General features: G+C 45.0%; 2 protein-coding genes across 6 annotated transcripts in view; both read left to right on the top strand.

Moving 5' to 3' along the window:
* Nucleotides 1-22,173, top strand: part of LOC139109826 (GATA zinc finger domain-containing protein 14) — a 290,995-nt gene that overhangs the window by 255,949 nt on the left and 12,873 nt on the right. The window lies entirely within an intron of this gene.
* Nucleotides 17,586-20,251, top strand: LOC139109828 (nuclear RNA export factor 1). 4 transcript variants are annotated; one of them, XM_070669189.1, is made up of 3 exons: nt 17,586-18,317; nt 18,413-18,448; nt 18,564-20,251. In XM_070669189.1, the coding sequence occupies exon 3, from the start codon at nt 18,597-18,599 to the stop codon at nt 20,184-20,186; it is 1,590 nt and encodes a 529-aa protein (XP_070525290.1). In that variant the 5' UTR covers nt 17,586-18,317; nt 18,413-18,448; nt 18,564-18,596; the 3' UTR covers nt 20,187-20,251. The 4 variants fall into 4 exon arrangements, with proteins under 4 accessions (XP_070525290.1, XP_070525293.1, XP_070525292.1 ...); XM_070669192.1 differs by having other exon boundaries at nt 18,425-18,448; XM_070669191.1 differs by having other exon boundaries at nt 18,413-20,251.

Raw genomic sequence — 22,173 nt, forward strand, 5'->3', positions numbered from 1 at the left:
GAATAAATCTGTCGTAAATGCACCTCTTGCGCAACATGGCCTCAGTTAGCTTACTCGGCTGCTATCAGAGATTAATCTACCCATTAGGGTAACTTCGCACCGTCGAGAGATGACGTTCGCCTTTCGAGGGGTGGGCGGTCTGTATTCAGCGTCCTCGTGCCGTCGTCATAGAGCGTCGATACATCAAGCTTTGCATGCCTGATATGGGAACTCGTGTGCCGTCGCGTCCGAACGCGGGGGCGAACTTGCCGCTTAAATCGCGGAATTACGCTAGAAAGCACCGGCAGATTCATGGGAAACTTCGTGCTCGAACGTCGACATATATCACGCAGGTCTACAGTTTAAAGCCATACCGCAGAGTTCCTATTATTTAACGCTCGGAATTCTTTAAAGTTTTTTTTTCTTTACTCGAAGACTCCCTTTCCTTCGCGGTTTCTCTTACGCGGATCTTTCAGCGCTAATTAATTTATTAAGCTTATATATTTAACGTACGTGTGCCGGGATTATAAGTGCTTGGTTGTATATTTAACTTCATTAGCGGCGATGAAAGGTTTTCAAACATACGGCGATCCTCGGTAGCCGCGGAGAACAAATCGCCCGGCGATCCTAAAGAAACAAACGCTATATCCTAAGTAAATACTCGGAGGACGCTGATTCCGTTCTGGGATGGAATCGATTGCACGTTGCCGTCGGTGACTTGGCATCAATTCATCCGGGGCCGGTTACCGGGAAGGAAAAGTAGGTGGGGGATCGTGACAAACCCTGACTTTTATGCACATCGCTGTCACGAGGGTGCGACCGGCACGTGTCGATCTCTGTGGGATAATTTGGGGAGAAGGGTGCTAAAATCAAACCTACCATAAAGCGGTGACGTAGCGAGACGCGAAGGATCATCTTTCCTACGAGGCCAAGTATAACATTTCAATAAAGTTTGTTATTTTACTTAATAATTTTTAACTACGCCGAAGCTACGACAGCGGGTGAAATCAGTTTCCGAAGCTTCCACCGATCTTCCCAGCAACGTTAAATGTATCCCGTTAAATATATTCGCTAAATTATTTCGGAGCCGTACTGCAAATTATAGCAGCTGACTCGGCGAGACACGCGTTCTCTTTCTGCTCGGCGGAAAATCAGTGACCGCTGAAGCGCCGCGCGGCGTCGCGTTGGCTGAGGGGTGGAAGGCGCCGCCGGGTAGATAGCTCTCGTAGGTGTAGCGTTTTAACAATGCTGCTGCCGGCAGACTACGCGAGCGAGCGCGCGCGTTCATCTAGTGCGTTCAACCTAGCACCTCGGCCGCTCGCTTACGGAGACCAGCGATTTATGTACGGAGGAGTCCGCCCACCTCTAGCCTAGTATCTTCATCTCGCGCCGAAGGACGTGCCGCGTCTGAGAGGGAGAGGTGGAGGAAGACCGGGAGGAAGACCGAGAGGTAAAGGAGCGGAGCAGCGAAAGAGTGGAAGCGACTGTCCTCTAGTCAGAAACCGACGAGGATACCAGAAACTCTCGCCTTCTCTCCGCCTTTTTCGCTGTTACCGCGCAACCTTTAATTAATGAACCGACAACGCTCGGCCCCCAGCAACACGTACGAATGCACGTTGATACGCGCGGCTCTGCCGATAGAAGGGAGGGGAAAAAAAAAAATCAGTCTTTGCGGAGAACTTTAATGTATGCCGAGGTGACTCGCGTTTCACACGTGCGATCGAAAAATTCCTCGGATCTGCGACGCGCCGCGGAGTTAAAGTCCCGAGTGCGAAATGCATCCGCCTCTTTCCTAGCTGTGTTATTAATGCTGACGTTTATTAATACGTCGAAGCCTGGTACAAGGTACTCGTAACGTTACGATATCGATGCCTCCTCCTCGGTGCCGCCAATGCTGCCTACGCGATTGGGTTTACCTCCGCAATTTTAGACTTCTACGAGAGAGGCGCGCAATAAGAATAAGAATCTCGGCTTTGATAATGCTGTTTCTGTGCTAGAAGGTTATAAATGCGCCTCTTATATCGAAGAGCTGTTCTCCTCGCGATGGCAAACGAGCGAGAGGTGCGAGATCCTCCAGGCGTGACTTATAATCCATGCACGGCTCCATACGTTATAAATCAGCGAGCAAACCATCCCCGACTAAATCGACTTTGCGTAACCAAAACTATGAAGGGTGACTCTCGCTGGGTAAAGAGGAGAGGGGGGAGGGTGCGCCAGACGGGGGTTCGCGGTGGTTACCGGTGTGAAATGTTCCCATGGGGGGTCCGTCCTGCGGCCGGCGGAGAAACGAGGCCGACCAACAACCCCCCTGTACGCGAGGTCCTCTTCTCTGACACGGGATCCCTAACGGGACAATATGTTACCCGTCTTTCGTTACGCGAGCCATCAGACATCCGATTATACTTATTATCCTGTATTATCCCCGCGTCGATCGGGGCGGTGTCGGTCGGTCTGCGGATCCGCGAGACTCTCACGCCGACGCCGAGGATTTCAATTCCGACGATCCGAGAAAAACAAAGGCCTTTAAAATATTACGTGGAAATAATAAATATACATCGCTTTTTATTACCAGGGATATCGATCACAGAAATATTCGCAGGCTCCTACGAGGCGAGACTCGGCGGGCGGAATATGTAGAACGTTGCAAATCGAAGAAAATAAAAAATATATAGGTAGATTAGGAATTAAGAAAAAAAAAATAAAGAAAGAAATACTTTCATTTTCTCACGTCGCGTCGCGCGGTGTTACGCCACCACCAATTAACAAACAAGTTACTGCGTGTCGGCGAAAAGTTTCTGCACGTGGGAAGAGCGCCGCTTTCGAAATTATAATAATCATAAAGAATTCTTCTATATTTCCATCGTTATTATTTCTTTTTTTTTTCTTTTCTTCAGCTCGTGCATTCGCGATCGCTATCTTTTTCAAATAAATACACAGTCGCGAGGCATGTAACGCCGTAACAAACGTGCGTGGCCCTTAATTAACAGATTCGCACAATCGCTCGATTTCTCTCGTCAGAATTGCTAACGATCTACTTATTCGACTCGTTTTTGGGATGATTGACCGCGAAGCGCGTGCTGACCCGTACACCGAGCGGCAATTCGCGCGTTAAATATATATATCCGAGTTAATGCATAGACGCGAAACTAGCGCGAGTGTAAATCTTGAGGAACAGAGAATTAATCATAGAGAGGAGGAGGAAGAAACGTACTCGTAAATCTTAGCAATTATCTCCGTGTCATTTACGAGTTGCAATTCTGCTTTAATAATATCTTGCAGGACTATTCGGCGCAAGCTGTTATTTGGCTATGCAACTTCGATCGCCCAAGGCCAGCCGAGCTTCCTTTATCGGGATATGCAGATTATTTCGTATACTAATCGCGATTAAATTCGCAAACGAATGCGCTAGCCGCGAGAGATCCGGTAAGTCATGCGGCAAATATTGAGAGAATTATGAGACGAGAAACTCGCTGCTCGCATTTAAACCGACAAACTAAACACACGTAACCGAATCCAATTAATCACTCTAAGCCGTTCCGGCAAGATCGCGCATTACAGATACCGGACTCTTTTCTAAACCCGTCACATTAATTCTGGCTTAATTAAAATTATTTAAATCCCGCGTAAGTCAATAAAATTAACCGTTCGCAATTGACATGCGGTACGACAAATAATTAATCGAACGTAATATTTTACAACTTTGCAATAAATTCAATCGACGGAAAGTATCACGTAAGATAGGTACCTCCATTAAATATTCTTTTTTTTTTATGCACGCTGATGCGAGTGTTGGACGCAGACGATTCTCCGACGACAAAGTAAAATCAGAGTTTCGCAGTTACGAATCGATCGAGGGCCGCGTCGCACCCCAGAAAATGATTTCATGGGGTGAGTACTGCGGATACCACGTAAATCTGGGGTATCGGTGACGGAGTTACCCTCGAGTGTTGGGATTAAAGATTAAATAACCAGCAATCCCATCGACCCCCTCCCCAGTTAAGCGCCCTTTTAACGTTCACTGTAGTTCACAAGTGTCCCCCGCGATCTGCCACGGACGTGCCTTCTAATAGCGGGAATCGCTTCAGTAATTTTTTTATAGTTAAAAATATATCTCTATTAACAAAGTTTTATCTCGGAATATTTTGGAAAATAAAATAAACGCGATAAGAATATACGCAGGGCTTTTCACGTTCTCGCTCTGATGGCGTTCGAGTGAATTTTTGTTGGTTAACGTTAAGGCAGACAAATAGGAAAGAGACACGAAGTGTCTCTGAAGGGCATTAAAATCGAACGTTCGCTTCGAAGCACGGGGGAAGTGTACAGGAGAAATCGTAATTCCTCGGCTCGCGACATCGATACTATCGTACGTGATCGACGGTGTCGTCCTCGCGGCAATCCCGTAATTACGTTAACGTACTTACACGCAGGCGGATACGGTGCACACGGCGATATCGAACCGAGAGTCGGTTGGCCGGCACGAAAATTTTAATTGGCTTCGGACCTCTAATCTCTTCCTAATGATCTTGGGTTCGCGCGCCCATCTGTTTCCGGCATAGAGAGGAAAAAAGAAACGAACCAGACTCATGGCCGATACGAGTTTACGCGTTCGGTCGCAAAAAGAAAAAAAAAAAAAGTAAAGAAAAGAAAAGAAAAAAGAAATCGAAACCGCGACATTCCTATTTCTTTCTTTTTTTTTTTCCTCCTTGGTCTCAAGTTTTTACGCGCAACGAGAAAGTAAATTATTTTTAAATCATTATTTAGCTACCTCTTGAATATTTTTAACGAGCACGCTGCCGTACGGTCTCTTATAAAAGTTTTATTTCCTCAAAATTTTATCCATTTAATCTCCGTTTATTCTTTTAATTTCCGCGCGAGTCTGCCGAGCTTATGCCAACATATTGGTTATTCAAGAGACGCTGTGCATCACCTGCCGCACCTTCCACCCGAGGCACCGAGCGATGACCGGTCGGCGGCCTAATTTGTTTGGCGAATTAAATTCGCGATCGGGTTCGGTTCATCCGTCGCGATCGATCGCCAAAATACTGAGACAACGGTCGAGAGCTGACCGCTGCGCCCGATCGGGCCGCCGGTGCTCTCGTCGTCGCCTCGTTAATAGCAGGTTGTACGATCGTAACATACGCGGTTATTATTGTAATGGATAAACGCGCTTCCGCCAGAAGAAGGGAACAAGGAATAATTAGGAGGCAGTCTTGATTTCGCGAGAGCGCGCCCGTAATGGGATGCAAATTGCATTAGCAGCGAGCGGGATATCAAGGTGCATCGCGCGATGCGATCTGAATGCAATCTTGACGTTAACGCCGCGACTTATTGTCGGGGAAAATATTAATTTCCGGCGCGCAGGCCGTACGCGGCGAAAGATAGAAAAACGGGCTGTTCGCGCCGCCGTGACCTCGGCATAAATTATCGGCGATGTATTCGTAATATGCGCGCCTAAGAGAACATCGTTAGACGCATTAACGGCACCGTCGCGTGAATACCCTGAGAACGGAGTTCTAGGCCCGACGCAAGTGGCACGGGGAGCGCCAGCGAATTGCCGTAAATCCCATTTGATCCGCCGACATAAAACAAACACACCCCATCGCCGCGCCGTCGTTGGAGTTTACCGTAGGACCCACGGGGAAGTTAACCCTCCGCGTGGAATTTGTATATAATTCGAGGCGTTCCCTAAACTTACTCGCATCGGTCCAGAGCTTACTTTCCGCGAAAGCGTTACTTCTATTTCTAATTTTTTTTTGTTTCTTTTTTATAACAGATATACCTACAATTGTTACATAAACAACAATCACTGCATGAGATGAACAAGAAAAAAAAGAAATTGGACGTGCGAATAGACTGCATTCGATATGCTCTTATAATAAATTTTTTACACCCGCCCGGCAATTTTCTATTCGCTGAATCACGGTAAATTATGAGGGCGGAATATTTCTACGTCGTACCATCTCACGCGTGTATCTCGAAACAATTTTTATAAGAACGAGGAAAAGGGGCATCTGTCTTTCATCGCGGTGCGCACGGTCTTAATTAAAATGCGCGCTCACACGCGCCGGGAAATATTTATTCACGCTCATACAACCGGGAATCGCGGCGGCATAAACTTAAAAAACATAAAACTAAATTAAATCTCCGTAAAGCGCCGATTTCAATTCTGCAATATTTACTGTTCTTCGCGCAGAAATGGCTGCGACTACCCTGACACCGTATTTGGCAACGTTCCTTACAGTCCGATGGACACGACCGCGATGACGGTCATTCACTGGTCGTCATTGCGGACTCGCATGCGGCCTCTATTCGACGATTTGTACGACGGTAGTTTACGAGTGCGACACGATACCCTCCGCGGTGACGTTTCTCTTTGTCCGCGGACATGGGAAGTGAGCATCGCTCCGACTTCATTCTCGCTCCATTAAATAGATAATGAACTAAAGGTCTACTCATCGTATTGTCGCAAGTTCGCGTATATATCATTATTAACAGAGAGCACATTGAGAAGCATCAACAGAAAGTATTAATTAAAAAAAAAAAAGACTGACTGACGTAAAGACATATCCGATATGTTAATTTAAAGAAAAATAAAAAATTCGACAAAATTGTTAATATCTCATCAGGATCGATTTTATTAATGTAAGCTCGCAAAAAAAAAAGAAAAAAAATGACGTTGGGTATATATATGCGCGCACACGTGCAAGAGCAGTGCAGCAAGAAAGATTGATGAGGAACGTGGCGGCCGCACAATGGCTCTAACAAATTGATGGGTTAATAAATAAGTAACTCAAGATGGGCAGTAGCCCTTTTAGAATTTAAAAATTTTACAAGGGTGCGATGACCGGACCCGGGGGATCGTAACGCGTGTGAAATATTCCAAGTATACGAGTCATTTCATGACGATAACAATATGCTGCGGGAAAGAAAAAAGGGGTGAGAGATGAAGGGCGGCTCAACGGCGAGAGTTAAAAAATCGTATCGCGATATACGGCGGGCGTGCGCGCTCGGTTTTCTCCGTCCTCCCGTAAAGCCGATTTGGCCAAGCTTGATATTCTTAATTACACTTTTTACGACGTGGCTATAAATCGAATGGGAAATCGTCCGATAAACGATTGCGGGAAACATATAAATTATAGTTTGACGAATATTATTCACGCGAGATTACTATAAAAATTAATTCAAATTCAATCTCCTCAACTTTAAAATTAATTCTTTTCATACTGGTGGCGGGAGACGGTCGCACGTGAAGAGCTGCATAGCGCGCATTGTACGTGTCGACAGGCGAACATTCGAAGAGACATCGGCGTTATAGAAGAATAGAAAAAAAAAAAAAAAAAAAAAAAGGAGGATACGTGATGCAAGACGTGCCATGAGGGTTTACTTCCGCGTGTCGGCGGGCGTGCTCGTAGCTGTGGGATGCTTGTTTGCGAAGTCCCCTCTTTACCATTTCAATGCGCCAATCGGCTATGACAACTGTAGCATCGTATACGTACTCGATACCCATGAGAATTCTGCGGAATAGTCGAGTTCGATCGCGCATGTGAGACAACGGCGGGCGATCGCGGGCAAGTTAGAGTTTTGTCAGAAACCTACGATATCTGGAAATAAAGACGCGAAAAGTTCCCAGTAACGCCGTCATAACGAGTTTATTACGGATCATAAAAAACAAAAACAAAACAAAAAAAAAAAAAAAATGCCGTAACGCTTACGTAAACGATAAACGCGAAGGATAAAGAAAGGGAGGATGTTGCAGCAGGGCAAATACTTGTGAGAAATAGCTTTTATCGTCAATAAAATTTTCTCACATGGCGTGACGAAACCCGCGTAGAAAAAAAGAGATTTTGTTTTATTTTTTTTATTTTTTTTCCCCTTTCGCAATTTCCCACTCCGCCCACCGATGGACGTTTTCGCGCGAGCTTAGCAGCCTCCCTCTCTTTCGGCGAAGGGGTTACATTACGAAATTTAAACATCCATCATCTCTCGCTTCAACCCCTTGGCGGCCCTTCCCTCCTACTTGGCACGCGTCGTTATAATACTCGGGCTTAACTCGCTTTAAATTTAACTGCCCTTTAAAACTTTAACTGCGCTTTACGAACGAGCTCGCCCGTAGCCACGACAACACATCTACAGGCGTCCCGACCCGCCTGATCGGGTGAAGCTACTCCGGAGAAGGCGCCGTCTGTTTTTACGAGCTCTCTATCTCACCGTCCTTTTGTTGCGCGGGGCGCAAATCGACAAGAGAAACGCACTAAAATGGAAATTTCACGTGAGCTTTCGATGGAGCGCAATGTCGCGCGAGCCCGAAGATAAATTCATAAAACCCTGCACAAAAGTGGCCGCCGAGATGAATTCTTTTTTTCTCTCTCTCTCTCTTTTTTTTTTTTTTTTTTTATTGCGCCCTGATTCATTTCGCTGCTACAGTTCGCTGCGGATGTGCAGATCAGCCAAGCCATTTCTTACGATATGTTAAAATGTCAAGTGCGAAGATAACATTTTTCACGCTCGAACTGCTTTCGAATATTTGGAAAATTCGAATCGTTGAATAAAAAATGATCTCGATAAAATATTTTCTTTTAGCGATTATTTCCGGTTGCTTTTTGTAAGGGATAAAAAAGAAAAATATGGCGATACGAACAAATGGATTCAATAAGCGGTCGAGTATTTTTCGCGAGCGTGCGATTAATTCAATTGCCATCTTTGTGGTAATCCAGTTTAGGTCTCCGCGAGGAACTTCTACGGCCACCGAGTATTCGTAATAAATGGCAGCTGAGTGTAAGGTCGAAGGATTTACACGACGGGACCTTACTCGCGGCGTCGCTGTCATGTATCATACACGACGGATACTTTCGTTTATTATTCATGATGCGATGCTGGCCGCGGTCGCTCGCTGGCGATACGTCGAAGCCCCTGCGGATGTTCAACAGTAAAAACGTATTCACGACTTGGACCATTTAAACCGACGATCCATTCCATCTCCCCGAGATATATCGGTGCTTCGGCTTCATTCAGAGATTCCCGACACGAAATTGACTTCTTAAGAGCGACTCAGAAAAAATATCGCACGAGTTTATAAAAGGGTAAGAAAAAAAAATTTCTTTTTTTCCTTAGTATGACACGCCAAAATGCAGCCCTTCGTCATTTATTATCAACAAAAAGCAAACAAATATATCACGTAATAAATTAACATCGTTATTATTACTAGGAAGAAAAACCTTTGAAAGAAAGAGATCTATCGCGGACAATATCGTTACCAATTATTACAAGGAAGATATAGCGGATATATCGCTCGCGAGAGTCGAAAGGAAAAACAAAGAGATAAGCCTTGGGCGTGGAGAGAAAGGGTGGCGCGAGGGCGACCAGGCATATATGGGAAAGGTAAAGTGAAATAACACGAGAGACAGAGAGAACGAAAGAGAAGAGAAAGCCGCAAGGGGGCGAGTTATCTCGGACTATCTCGCTCGCTGAGCGATCGTCTTTTGGTTCGGCTAACGCGCGACTGCCGCACCGAAACCGGAAATTACGTCTGGGGTTCCATCTCCGGTGTTGTGCCGCCGAGAGAGTTGGTGCCGAGAGACTTGGTGGAATTCGCCGCCGTGAGAATGCGTCGCGGTGCCCGGTAACCTGAAGCAATACGACGCGACGCGACGCGACGCGACTCAACTCGATTTGACTCGACGCGCCAGGCGTCGCTGTAAAGTCGGGCAGACTTATTAAAGTTGTAACCACTCTCGGCTCGCCGCTCGTCGTGCTCGCGAAACTGTCTACACTTGTAATAATGACGACGAGGCGGGCCGGGTCTGCGGCAAACAAAATTTCACGATACTCGCGATGAAATTTACGTCTCGAGAGAAGACGCGGTGGACGTCGCACAAACGTGGCTCACCGGAGGCGGGAGTTTGTTTATTAGGCAGCGAGATATTTACGGGAGATAACGCGGCCGCGAAATTTCCAAACGCCTGATATTTATTAAAAGTAATTTCATCTTACATCTTGAAAATCTATTGTACAGAACTGATACTAAAATGCGATATAAGAATACACATATCTGCGAAAAATTTTTTTTTTTCTTTCTTTTTCCCCCCATCCTTTCCTGATTCTATTGTACTCGAAATCTGTACTACATGGAGGCGAGGATTTTTCTCTAACGTTATAGTGTTTAAAAAATATTAGAAATTGAGTAAAAGATTGAAAAGTGTGAGAACAACGCGGATGCAGCGTGTAAAGTGTGCGTGCACGCGCGTGTTTACGTATCTGTACAAGAAGTACTAACTCTGAAGTCATTTCCTAGAGCGAGGACCAAGTTACTGCACCGACATCGGCGAGTCCTCGACGGAGGGTAATAAAGCCATCTTGCTAAGGGGAGTTTTGCCTCCTCCACCCACGCAACCCGCCCCTGAGGAGGAGGCCGGATAGCGATCTATACTGCTGGTCGCCCCTCTCATCGTTGCCTGGCAACCATTTTCTATCTCTGTCTCTCTCGTCCTCTCTCTTTCTCGCCTTCTCTCTCTCTGTCGTTCTCAACCCCCGGTCTCCCTTGCTCCATACCATCTCGCTCTCAACCCCTTCTACTAGGGAAGCTCTTCCACCTCTCACTCCGAAGAGACGTAGAGAGCGAGGATGATGAAGGACGAGAGGTAGAAAGGGATAGAGAGAGACACGAGAAAGGGAAGGAGACCAGAGATTGCGCCCTTATCTCGTCAGATACCGACCGCCCCCGCTTTCAGTTTCCGTTCCATCCGCTCTCCCTTTCTCTCCCTCCCTCCCTCCCTCTCTCTCTCTCTTTCTGTGTGCTACTCCTCTTCATCCGTGCCGTTACGTTTTCCTCGTCCTGCTACGACTTTCGCCCTGGGGTGGATTGACACCCGTAGGGGCGGATGCAACGACCGCCGTCCGATTCGATCTGCCGCAATAAAATTATACCGCCAACTAGAGTGGCGCCTGTACTTTGGAAATCTTGCAACATGCCGCGATTACGGAACATCCTCGCGATAGAAAAATACCGATTCGATTGTCATCGCGCATATCGATTTGTACTTGACGTATTCAAGTGATCCGGGTATACGAAAGCGTCAACATTTCTGACTCGGATGCTGCATTTTCCAACGAAACATTTATCGCGTAACGCTCTCGAAATTAATTACGGCTCGTCGTCAACTTCTCAGCGTGACGTGCGAATATCGCGGGAATAAAAGATCGTTTCTTGATTCTTTTACAAGGCTAAGAAGACGATAAAAAAAAAAGAACAGCTCTCTTGATTTGTTCCGTCCCTTTCTTTACTCCCCTCGCCATCATCTTCTGCCCTCATACCTCATATTTTTCCTCGTTCCTCTTTTCCATCGTCCATCATTCTCCCTCGTTCCCTCTTTCTCTTTCCTTTCTATCTTTTCACAATCTCCTTTCCTCCCCCCCTTTCTCTCTTTTTCCATCTCTTTCCTAACCGTCTCTCTCCGTTTCACCCCTGCGAATGAAAGAGGGAGAAACCGGGACTGATAACGATTTGATGTATGGCCCAGTGATGTCACTAGTCGACGGGCAAACTCCCCTTTTCCCTCGCGCAACGAGGAACAGATTACATGGATCGATAGGATTACTGGCAAAGGAAAGTCGAAAGCACGAAATTTTTGCCTGAAAAATTCTGCAAGCCCGAATATTCCATCCCGTTTTATATTCGGCTCGCGCAACAACGATATAAAGTCAATTTAAGTACGATAGGAATATTTAGCGAAAAAAAAATTAAATTAAAAAAGAAAAAAAAAAAGAAAAAATAAAAATAATACTAAGTCAATTTTCCCGGCTGATTTGTTTGCCTTTCAAAGATTACAGGATGAGAGAAGGTGTATTTTATAACGCCGCGCGTTTCCACCAAGTCACTCGTCGTTTTGCCGCGTGTAAACGTATGTTTCCAAGCATCCGCGACAAACTGTGGAGGCGTTCTCCTTCTTGTTTAGGTCTGAGTCTGGTAATACACCAGGTCGACCGGATGCCGACGGTATAGAGAGTGTGGTAGTCGGCGGGTGATTTAGTAAGATGAAAAGCTACGTCCCCGAGCAACCCCCGGCGGCGTTATCTAGCGTAGACAGAGATTGCCTGTTCCTTACAAAACCCTACCGGAGAGCAACGCATCCGGGATATCTTTCACTGGCTTCTCGAGGTCGTGCTCCGCCGTAGAAGAGCACGGCTAGCAAAAATCGAATCTCGTCGAATTAAATCGTCCGTAGCCGCCTTTTCTTTTTTTTTTTTTTTTTCTCCCGAGCCGACAAAAACGTTCTAATATTCTAAACTCTGCTCTCTTCTGTTTAAAATTATCTTTTCTCAAAAAAAAAAAAAAATAATTTTAGTTTGCGCACGGGTTCTAACTTATTAATTGTACGTTGCTCATCATATAAGAGGCTTCTAAAGGAAATACATTTTCATTGCATAACGTCAGAGTCATCGCTGATCCTTGATCGATAACGCTATTAATTGCATTTACGAGGCGTTACCAGACGAGATAAACGACTCTACTGAAGTCTTCGCCGACGTATAAGGCTTCTTTGCCGGCTTATCCGCGCGCAGAGCGCAAAACTATCGATTCACGCAAAAGTCAACAGCAGAAATGAAGACTGGAAGCTAAATTAGCGAGTGCAAAAACGAACGGAAGCAGTAGGCACATCGCGATAGACGGGTCAATTAAAGCCGCGGAAGCTATGCGGGAGTGTGCAAAAAGTAATGCGTACCATTATGTATTTTATGATACAACAAGTTAACTTGCTATCCACTAATACATTTGTAAATCTAAATAATTTAAATTACATAAACGAGGCACAAAAATTGTTTCAAAACTCCTTAAAAAAGATCCTACGAAAATTTTGTTTAGACCGCTTGTGCGACGGTACTTCGTTTAACATATAAAAAAATTTTGTAACACGACAGGTACACATGCGTTTAGTTCTCTAATCCAGCTCACCGACTGCACAGAGCAGTAACAAGAGAAACATTAATTTTTCGTAAATGATCCCGCTAACGACCGAAAGAATGGAAAAACTTTTCCGACGTGGAGGAGTTTAAAAAAATAGATGGACACGGGGGAGCAGGCGCGTGATGGCAAGATTCTTTGCGAGAAAAAGAGAGACGGGGGTAATGGGGGGAAAAGTATGGCGAAGGCGAAGACGGAGGAAACCAGAGAGGATCTTTGAAAGAAGCTCGCGGCGCCGGTGGCACGTCATTCCCCGCAAGGAATTAAATTTTTATATCTCTTGCTGAGAGTTTGAGCGATAGGAAGAGGGCAAGTCGTCCGCTCGTACACGGTAGATACTCGCCCGATGGGCGTTTTAATTCAAAAGTCGGATTGCTACTTTCACTAACTTGCAGAAGCGCGAACGGGAAGTCGGAAAGGATATTCAATTTATGATAACGCCGCACGACAAAATTTTTCTATCGTCGTTATCGCGCGATAAGATAAACGCGAGTGGATCGCGCAGTTCTTCAATTTTTTTTCTTTTTTTTTTCTACATTTTTTACGTCTCTCACGTTTTGTTATCATTAAATAAAAATATGAGATAATCAAAGCTGATACAATAGACTAATATAACAAACTTTAGTGAGATGTAATCGTACTTGAAGTGACTTTAAAGAGAAAAAAAATTTTTTTCAGGAAAGATGATGGTTAGTTTTAAAGCCGAAAATAAAGGAAAATTTATGAGAGAGGAAGCGCGCGAACAAAGTCGGGTTCAAAGAACGCCTTCGAAGTATAAAGAATAAGAACGTGAGCGTGAAAAGGCGCGACGAAAACGTCGAAGAAAGTCAGTCATAAAGTTCGTAATCTGTCGTAAAGTGTATCTCCCCCGGAAAATATCTCGCCGACAGTTTATCTCATAAAAGAACCGTCTGATGAGAAAAGAGAGCAACGTGAAACGACTTAGCTGATTCAACACGAAGAAATGTACAGTAATTTTGCAATCCAAAATCTTAATTCACTTTAAAGAAAGTGAGCGCAATACACACGATGCATTAAAAAATAAAAAAATAATAATAAAAAATGTGTACATACCTACAATCTATACGCGTATTATATCTCGATAAAAATAAAAAATAAAAATTCTTTGCGTTCGTCAACTTTCACGCGGACTCGTTGGTCCTGCGAGAAAATCGCCAGATTGCGTTATAATTGCTAAACCATCGAGATCGCCTTGTCGCAAAGCCGGGACAACGGAAAGCCGGCGAATCGCGACGCGTAAGACAGGCTTAAGGGCCGAAATTGGTTTCATCTACTGTCGCTTAAGGTGGAGCACGAGAGTCTGCTGGGGATCGATGCAGTAATTTCGGGTCGTGGCTTCCTCCGTCTTCTCTCTTGCAGCCCTTTCCCCCCTGCCCTCCTCCCACGGTCTCCTCGCGAAACCGCCCTCTCAAAGCCAGCCACCGCCGGGAGAGCGAGGGAGACGGACAAGGAAGAGAGGAGGAGAGGAGAGAGACCATCAGATAGCTTTGGCCTTAATATCCCTCTCCGAGACCTCGGAGACGAGATCCTGGCGTCCCCTCTTCCTTCTCCTCCTGTATAGTCCTATCTATATTCGGTCCACCTAACTAACATATATACACGTTCGGATAGCTCGCCTATGTACGTGTACGCGTAGCCTCCACTCACGTTATTTGCCCGCACACATATGTGCCCCGCTATCTTACTCGATCGGTCCCGTAGAATTTAGGAAGAGAAATTTCAGGAAAATTAACATCGAATTCGGAAGATTGGAAACTGGTGGTCGCGTCGTTGTTATTGCTCGCGCGTCGCGGCTCTACCTTGCATCGGATTCGTTATTGTTGAACCCGATCCACGGCGCACCGGCGTCGTTAAACGAGCCCGTGACGAATGGTACGGGCATGAATAAAACGTCGGGCGTGATCTTCTCAGCCCGAGGACTGATGTCTTAAAAAGTAGCGGAGCTAACAATAAGTGTATCGAGTTCCTTTGCATAATTCATTCGATCTTCTCCAGTTAGATACGACGTCGAAAATAAGGGCTCGGATTATAAGCGGCGAGATTTATTGCGTCGTCGCGCGAGCATGTATGGAGGGAAGGTTCGAGGGCTGCAAAATATTCATCGCGCATGCGAGATGAGCGATCGCGCGGCTGCCGGCCGATGCATCTCCGTGAATCGCATTGTGGTCAAGTCTTATCGCGAGTAATACTGTTCACGAGAACTCGCATGCGAGCGCCGGGACCTTAAGATTGCTCGGTTCGGCCGTAACTTTCGCAGATTCTAATCGAGCGAGCGTAATTAGAACGAGAGGGCAATTGTCGGTAATTAATTGGAGGCAAATTAATTAGCTCGCCTCGGCCACCGGGAGGAGAAAATCTCAATAACGCTCGTTCGAAATATATATAATATCGTCCGCCGAATCTAACAACGCCGCGTTACAGCTGCGAGAAATAATTTTTATCGCCCTTGCCATTTGTCAATCATTTTTTATGCCGGTTGATGTAAAATCATTGAATCAATAACCGAGGGATATTTTACAAGCTACATCGAGGAGCCGGATTATAATAACATTCGACTTGCTCGCTAGTGCGCGATAACACTGAACTCATTTTCCGCGAGTTTAAGCCCGCAAGAGCCCGGGACATCGGGTTAACGAAAGAACGGCAGCGTGGGTTGGCAGATGAAGGCAGCTTTGTAGAACGATATCGGTAAGTGGAAATCAGTGGCCGAGTGGCGCCTGTCGACTCGCTGCTGGTCTCTGTCTCACACCCTCTTTCAATCTCTTCCTCTTTCCTACTTTGTGCGAGCGCGCGCGCAAGAGTCCCACCTCCGCAGCGTTTACGCTCCCGGAATCGGCGAGAAACGAGGGATGCCGTCCGTGTACCGGGAACTCGCTAACTTCATTAAAATATTGCCATCAACACGAGGGCCATTGTTCCTACCTCCCCCGCTAACCGGCCGATTAACCACCTCGAGAAACTTCCTCCGGGAACAGCCGACTGCATCCTCTTTGTACAAGCCGCGGCAAGAAACGCAATTCCTACGAACTCGTTTCGCGGCGAGCAGATTACGCGTCGATAGCCACCTTACGGAATACGCATCCGCGACTGAATTACTTTAACAAACTCCGAAAGTTTTTACCCTAATTTCTTTTTTTTCTCACGCGTACGTCTTGTAATTTTAATAATACCCATTCGTCATATCTCCTCGGCAATTAAATTGTCTTTTTTTTCTTTAAACTCCCTCCCGCTGGTCCCGACCAAACCGTATTTTCCAAGAGAGCCTTAGAACCACGCTGCAAGCTTAAACGTTCGAGAAGAAAGTATTTTAAAGACCCCCGGGGGCTCGTTACTCCAAGCTTCATCGAAGCCGTTCTTGTTTAAATTTGCGATACCTACTTTGGCGATAGCCGAGCGCCGATCGGCGGGTTTTTCGCCGACGCCGAAAACGATTAATTGTCGGGCCGGGCATTCCGGCCGCGTTGTACGCGCGTCGCGATCCGGGCATGCGTCGGATGTCGCCGTTGCACAGCATCACTCGCACGTTGCGGACGACAAAAGCGGGGGGAAGGGGGTTTCCCTCCCATCTAATGATCGCGGTGCCGCCGCGCTCGACTGACGGAGGACACGAGCCGACGGGGTTCGTGCCGCCCGTTTACGACGACACGGAACCCCGCCGTTGTCCTCGGCGTAACACTTGCGCCTCATCTCGTCCCCGTCTCGTTTCTCCTCGCCGACCGGGCGCGGACCACGCACGTCGTACGAGGAAGCGGCGGTCGGCCCGCGCGCGGCTTTTTGCCACGGGTGTAATTGAGCCTGTCCTCTTGTCTGGCTACCGTCTAAATGAATTACGGGACGGGGAAAAGAGAGAGAAAGAGAGAGAGAGAACGGTTGAAAACGAGGCAAACGCGCTTCGCGAAAACGAAGAGGTTCCTCGCGCGGACTTTCGGATCGATCGCGATCGGTTTTTTTTCCTCCCCAAGGCCCCGTTAGATTAATTTCCGGAGAGAGAGAAAGAGAGAGAGAAAACAGACGGGAACTCTTTGCGAACGAGTGCGGGGCGGATTTGAATGCGCGTATCGCGGACTTTTCTAGGCTCGCTTTGACGCCGAGCTCGTTAAGCTCGGGGTCACAGTTATTCTCAAATTCCACGGGTTTTTACGTATACCGGGCTAGAGAAACGGACTTCTCTCGTCTCCGCGAAATTACAAAGCGACGGCGGCGGCGGTGAGATACGCTTACACGTTGGCGTTTGTTAAAAACGCTCGAGTGCGCATGCTTTTTGCCGACAGGGCGTAATTGCCGCTGTCTCGACCAACGTGCAGACAGGCGAGCTGAGTCTAAGTGAATTATGAGGCGCCGCGGCCTCTGAAGAAGATGCAAACCGCCTGGTACGAACTTTTTTTTTTCTTTCCTTTTTTTACGAGTAAGAAGTAACTCAATCCCCTCGCAAAACGCGTGCGGCTAAATTGTTCGAGGATTTATTAACAACGATGAAGAAGAGCTAATTAAACGAAGCCCGAGTGTCTCGGGAATTGCGCTTGATCCCAACATCTCATTGTCGGTTGTATCGATTCATCGGGTACGCGTACGAAATTTTTTTGTAATCATCTCGCGAAGTGAATTAAAAGATAATCTACGTGATTCCGCTCATTATTGATTCAGCATGTTACGTCGAATGTGCGTGCTGAAAACGCGCTTCCAAAACCGCCCAGCCACCGACGCTGCTCGGTGAAAGAAAACGGTGTAATGTTACAAGCTGATTCCGCGAGGGTCGCGTGGTAAGCTGGTTGTAATTAACGGGAGAACGAGGAAGTGCACTAAAGAACGCGCCGGGTTTATGAATCGCATGAGCCTTTGCCGGGAGATTAAAGATCGGCCGCCGTTAAACGCGTTATTATCGCGGCCCTTGCGCGAAAATCTCTTTATTTCTTGAGAGGCATTTTCCATGCGAGTACGCTGTGCAACTTGAAACGTAAAATCAACGTCTGATAATGCATATAAATATTGTAGATGTAATATGTTTAAAAATAAAGAGGATCTTTTAATTTATTAGCATTATATGTGTGTGGTTCTCGATTTAAATTAAATATAAACCGCTTTGTTTAAATAAATGGAATTTAACTAAAGATATTCGGCTTTGCGACTTTTTAGACTAAAAGTATCATTGACGCGCCATCTTTCGTATATTGTGCACAACCCTGTAATGCCTGGCTGATATGGTCAACTTTAGAAAATCGCGAGTATGATACCAATTGAGAGAAGTCTAACAGAGCCTTATCGACTGTGAATTGAGTAAATTATTTTCATGACAAAGTACTGTGTATCAATAAAGAGAAAATAATTCTGATGAAAAAGAAGCAGCAAAAATAAAAGCCAAGTAGGTACTTTTCAGCACGGATCTTGTATCAATAGTGTATAATTTATTTTATATAATTAATATTGTTTTATGTATACTGACAAAATTTTTTGGAGTAATCTTTACAGGGAGAAGTCTAACCTCAAAAATAGGTAAACATTGAAACTATTCAAACAAAAATTAATTAACTAAAAAATAATCCGAAAGGAGAATCAATGATTAATACTGTTTAATTATAACAAAATTAATTCGCGATTTCTTTTTCAGGAAATCAGCGCAAGTGTAACACCAAGCAGCACAATGATGTACCAAAAAACTATGCAGGTGCCAAACACACCACCTTCTGTTATAATCGACACTGCGATTGCTATAAGAATAGCTATGGGTTCAAAAATGCCTCACGAGAGATCGATGATGAGCAATCCGGACTTGTGGCATAAAATAAAAATTGTTAAAGGTGGCCTCTACGATAAAGAAACTATTTTGAGAGGTATTTTGAAGGCAGTGGAACCACACGATTTATTACCAGTAAGATACCAAAGTTGCGGTGAAAATGCGTATTTTGTAACTAGAAACTGTGCCCCTGCGCTGGAAGTATTATGCAAGCTGAACATGATTTTTACAAATACTAAAGGCGACGCTAACGTAGTTGTGATTACCCTGGGATATACTACGACCGATATTCTAAACGTTCCTATCGAAGGATTTCTATCGAGCGTGTTATCCAAGAGATACGATATACACGAGAAGAAACTGGACTTGGAAAACTTCCACACGGACGAAGATCTAGATAAGCATATGTATTGCCCGCTGTCGCAACTCGGAAACTTAAATTTTGTTTTGAAATTGGCCAAGTCTTCGATAACCACGATTGAATATCTTAATTTACAGCATAACGAGCTAATCGACATATCGGCGATAGACAATTCAAAATTGTTATCCATCAAATATCTAGACCTCAGGCACAATAAAATGTTAAACATGAGCGCGCTAGCTCCGGTCATGCATCTACCGATCATGAAACTGTGGCTCGACGGTAATCCACTTTGCGACAATTACTCGACCGCGAAGCAGTACTTAGACTCCGCGAAAAGGTATTGCTCGTACCTGGAGGAGCTGGACGGCGTGCGCGTCGAACAAAATATACCGTTGATATACAAGGACTACGTTCGTAACGACAGTTCGCAACATTTCATGCATAAGTTCGTCTCTCACTTCTTCGCTTTATTCGATCAGCTCGACCGAAACTGTTTACGGGGGCTTTATCGCAATAACTCGTTTTATTCTATGAGCTTCGCTATACCTCACACCATCGCGCAGAAGAACGGTCTGACTCAATACACGTTCAACAGAAATCTATTAAAAAAAGGACCCAAGAAAAACATAGGCATCTTCGTCGGTCAAGAGCACATCTTGATGGGTTTCACCAAATTGCCTAGGTCCTACCACGACAAAAGTTCTTTCACGTACGATATGATACACGACGACGGCAAGCTTATAGTGTTCAGCGTTTCCGGATTGTTGAAAAAATTAACTTCCGGCATGTACGTGCTCGCATTTAACAGGACATTCGTCTTAATGGCGACCCTCGACAACGAGTATTACATTTTAAACGATCAGTATCACATATACGCTACGCCCGCACCCATACCGCCCGATAAGATCAAAGTCAAATACTGTTACGACGAAAATGATCCGGTTTGCTTCAGCGCGAGCGAGAAAGCGGTGCTGATTACCAGATTGCAGCAAATAACTAAGATGAATAAAGAATGGTGCCACACTTGTCTATCAGTCGCTCAGTGGGACATGCGGAAGACTATATTGACTTTTATGAAAGATTTAAGAAACTCGATGATACCGGACAACGCATTTAATGTAGACTCGAAATGAACATCTTTCGTTATCGACGTATACTTAAAACGTGACGTAAATAATAAATTTTAAGTATAAAAATATATTTTGTACACGGTTATTTTTAAATCCTAACAAATTTTTTTTTTCCTTCCACTCCCTACGCTATTTCCTCGCAAGGTACTATTGTCTCGCGGCGAGAATCGATAGCGCTAATTGCACATTTAATTGTACACCTTTAATAATACCTAGACATCGGCTTCGCAAGGTACGATAGTATCGTATATCAATGAATATATCACAAGACGATGGCGATTACTCGCATGGCATTTAAATGGTCTGCGAAATGGAGAACGAGATGCTTAGTGACTTCATCCAAAGGTTATGCACTCAAGGACCGTTGCGATCATCCGGACGATGTGAATGAAACAAAATCGCGAAGGCAGACAACTTTTCTTTTTTTTTCTTTCTTTTTTTTTTACCCTTTCTAATCGTCTTTTACGTCGCGGTGTGCAAAAGCTGTTGAAGATCATCGGGACTTTATTTATCTCCGATTAAGCATAAATCAATACGTTTGAACGCGGATGTTATAATAGCATATTAATAATTTAATCTCGAGAGTGTAACCCTGCGAGATATGGCCGTTGCCGCTACTAAAACCCACGCCACGTGAAACCGAGAATAAAATTGTCGTCTGTTAATAGAGCTAATATTTATAACGGATTTTATGCGCGTTTGCCGCTCGTAATTACACGTTTCAATTACCCCGGGGCTCGATAACGGCGCATAATTTATCGCTAACACCGTAGAAGAATAATAATTATGGAAGTGATTCACAGTCGAAGCGCGATTATGGGAGAATTAAAACTTTTATTTCGCGCGCGATGAACTTTACGCTATACGTGCAAATTTTCACCGAGAAAATTGATACGAATGAGTTAATAGGTCGCAATAGAGACGTGGCTCGTGATCGTGACGTGCGGCGTACGACAATAATTCCATTCCAATGAGAAAATGATAGTTCCCTTTTAATAAACGACCCTTTACGCCGCACAAATTTCAGACAATGTACGCCGCTAATTAAGTGGAATCGCATCGAAAATTACGTATCATCGTGCGCTATAAATATATGATTATGACCTAAAAAGTTCAGCGTTGAAGGACAACGTAAGATGCGGCTTGAATGCAACGGTACAAGTGTTCGCATTGCGTCATCGTTACAAGAAAAAAAAATGCAGTAATACTACGGTAACGAAATAAACAATCACAACACGTTTACGGTAGACCGATCATATCTTCGCCAGTACTTGTTCTTGCGCAATCTTGTCACTTCCGGATCGTCAGGGCTCAGAAACGTTCTTTCACGTGTGAATGAAAAAAGGAAAAAAAAAAAGAAGAAGTAGAAAATACCTCGTACAATGACACGTGATTACAGTAGACTTGAGTAGACTAATAATTTCCAGCATAGAAGACCGCGGCGCCTTATAATTAAGAAGCGGAACATTTTAGCCGCCTAAATTTTTTACCGAGCCATTCATATATGAGTCTTTCTTCATTAAGCGCTTACGAAAAACGAGACGCGGAAACGATACAGAAAGAGATCGAGAAACGTTGAGTCGAGCCAGCCGAGTTGAGCTGCGAACAATTAGCCGGGAGCCAAAAGAGAGTATATATATAGATAACGACATAATAAAATGATTGTTTCTTACTGTGAGACTCTGCAAAGCCTCCCACGAGGAGAAGTCTGCCTTTCGTGGAAATAAGCAACCGCTCGCGCCTCTATCAATTAACCCTCGTATTAATTAAAACTTTCTTCCCAATAGTTCAATGCTTCCTGCGTCGGTGTCTCGGAAAGTATCGACATCCAAAGTGCAATATCGAGCACAAAGGAAAGAAAAAAGAAAAAAAAAGAAAAAAAATTAAATAATAAAATTAATGAAAAGCTCAATTATTCAAAGGAACTTTCAAGTGATCGATATAAGCGTGGCCAATATAAATGTATTTCTTACTCGTCGCTTTTTGGATG

Source organism: Cardiocondyla obscurior, linkage group LG18, assembly GCF_019399895.1.
Source record: "Cardiocondyla obscurior isolate alpha-2009 linkage group LG18, Cobs3.1, whole genome shotgun sequence".
In the NCBI taxonomy this organism is placed as follows: Eukaryota; Metazoa; Arthropoda; class Insecta; order Hymenoptera; family Formicidae; genus Cardiocondyla; species Cardiocondyla obscurior.

Excerpts from the sequence above, each read along its gene's own strand:
- LOC139109828 (XM_070669191.1), top strand. The coding sequence starts at position 18,597 with ATGATGTACCAAAAAACTATGCAGGTGCCAAACACACCACCTTCTGTT.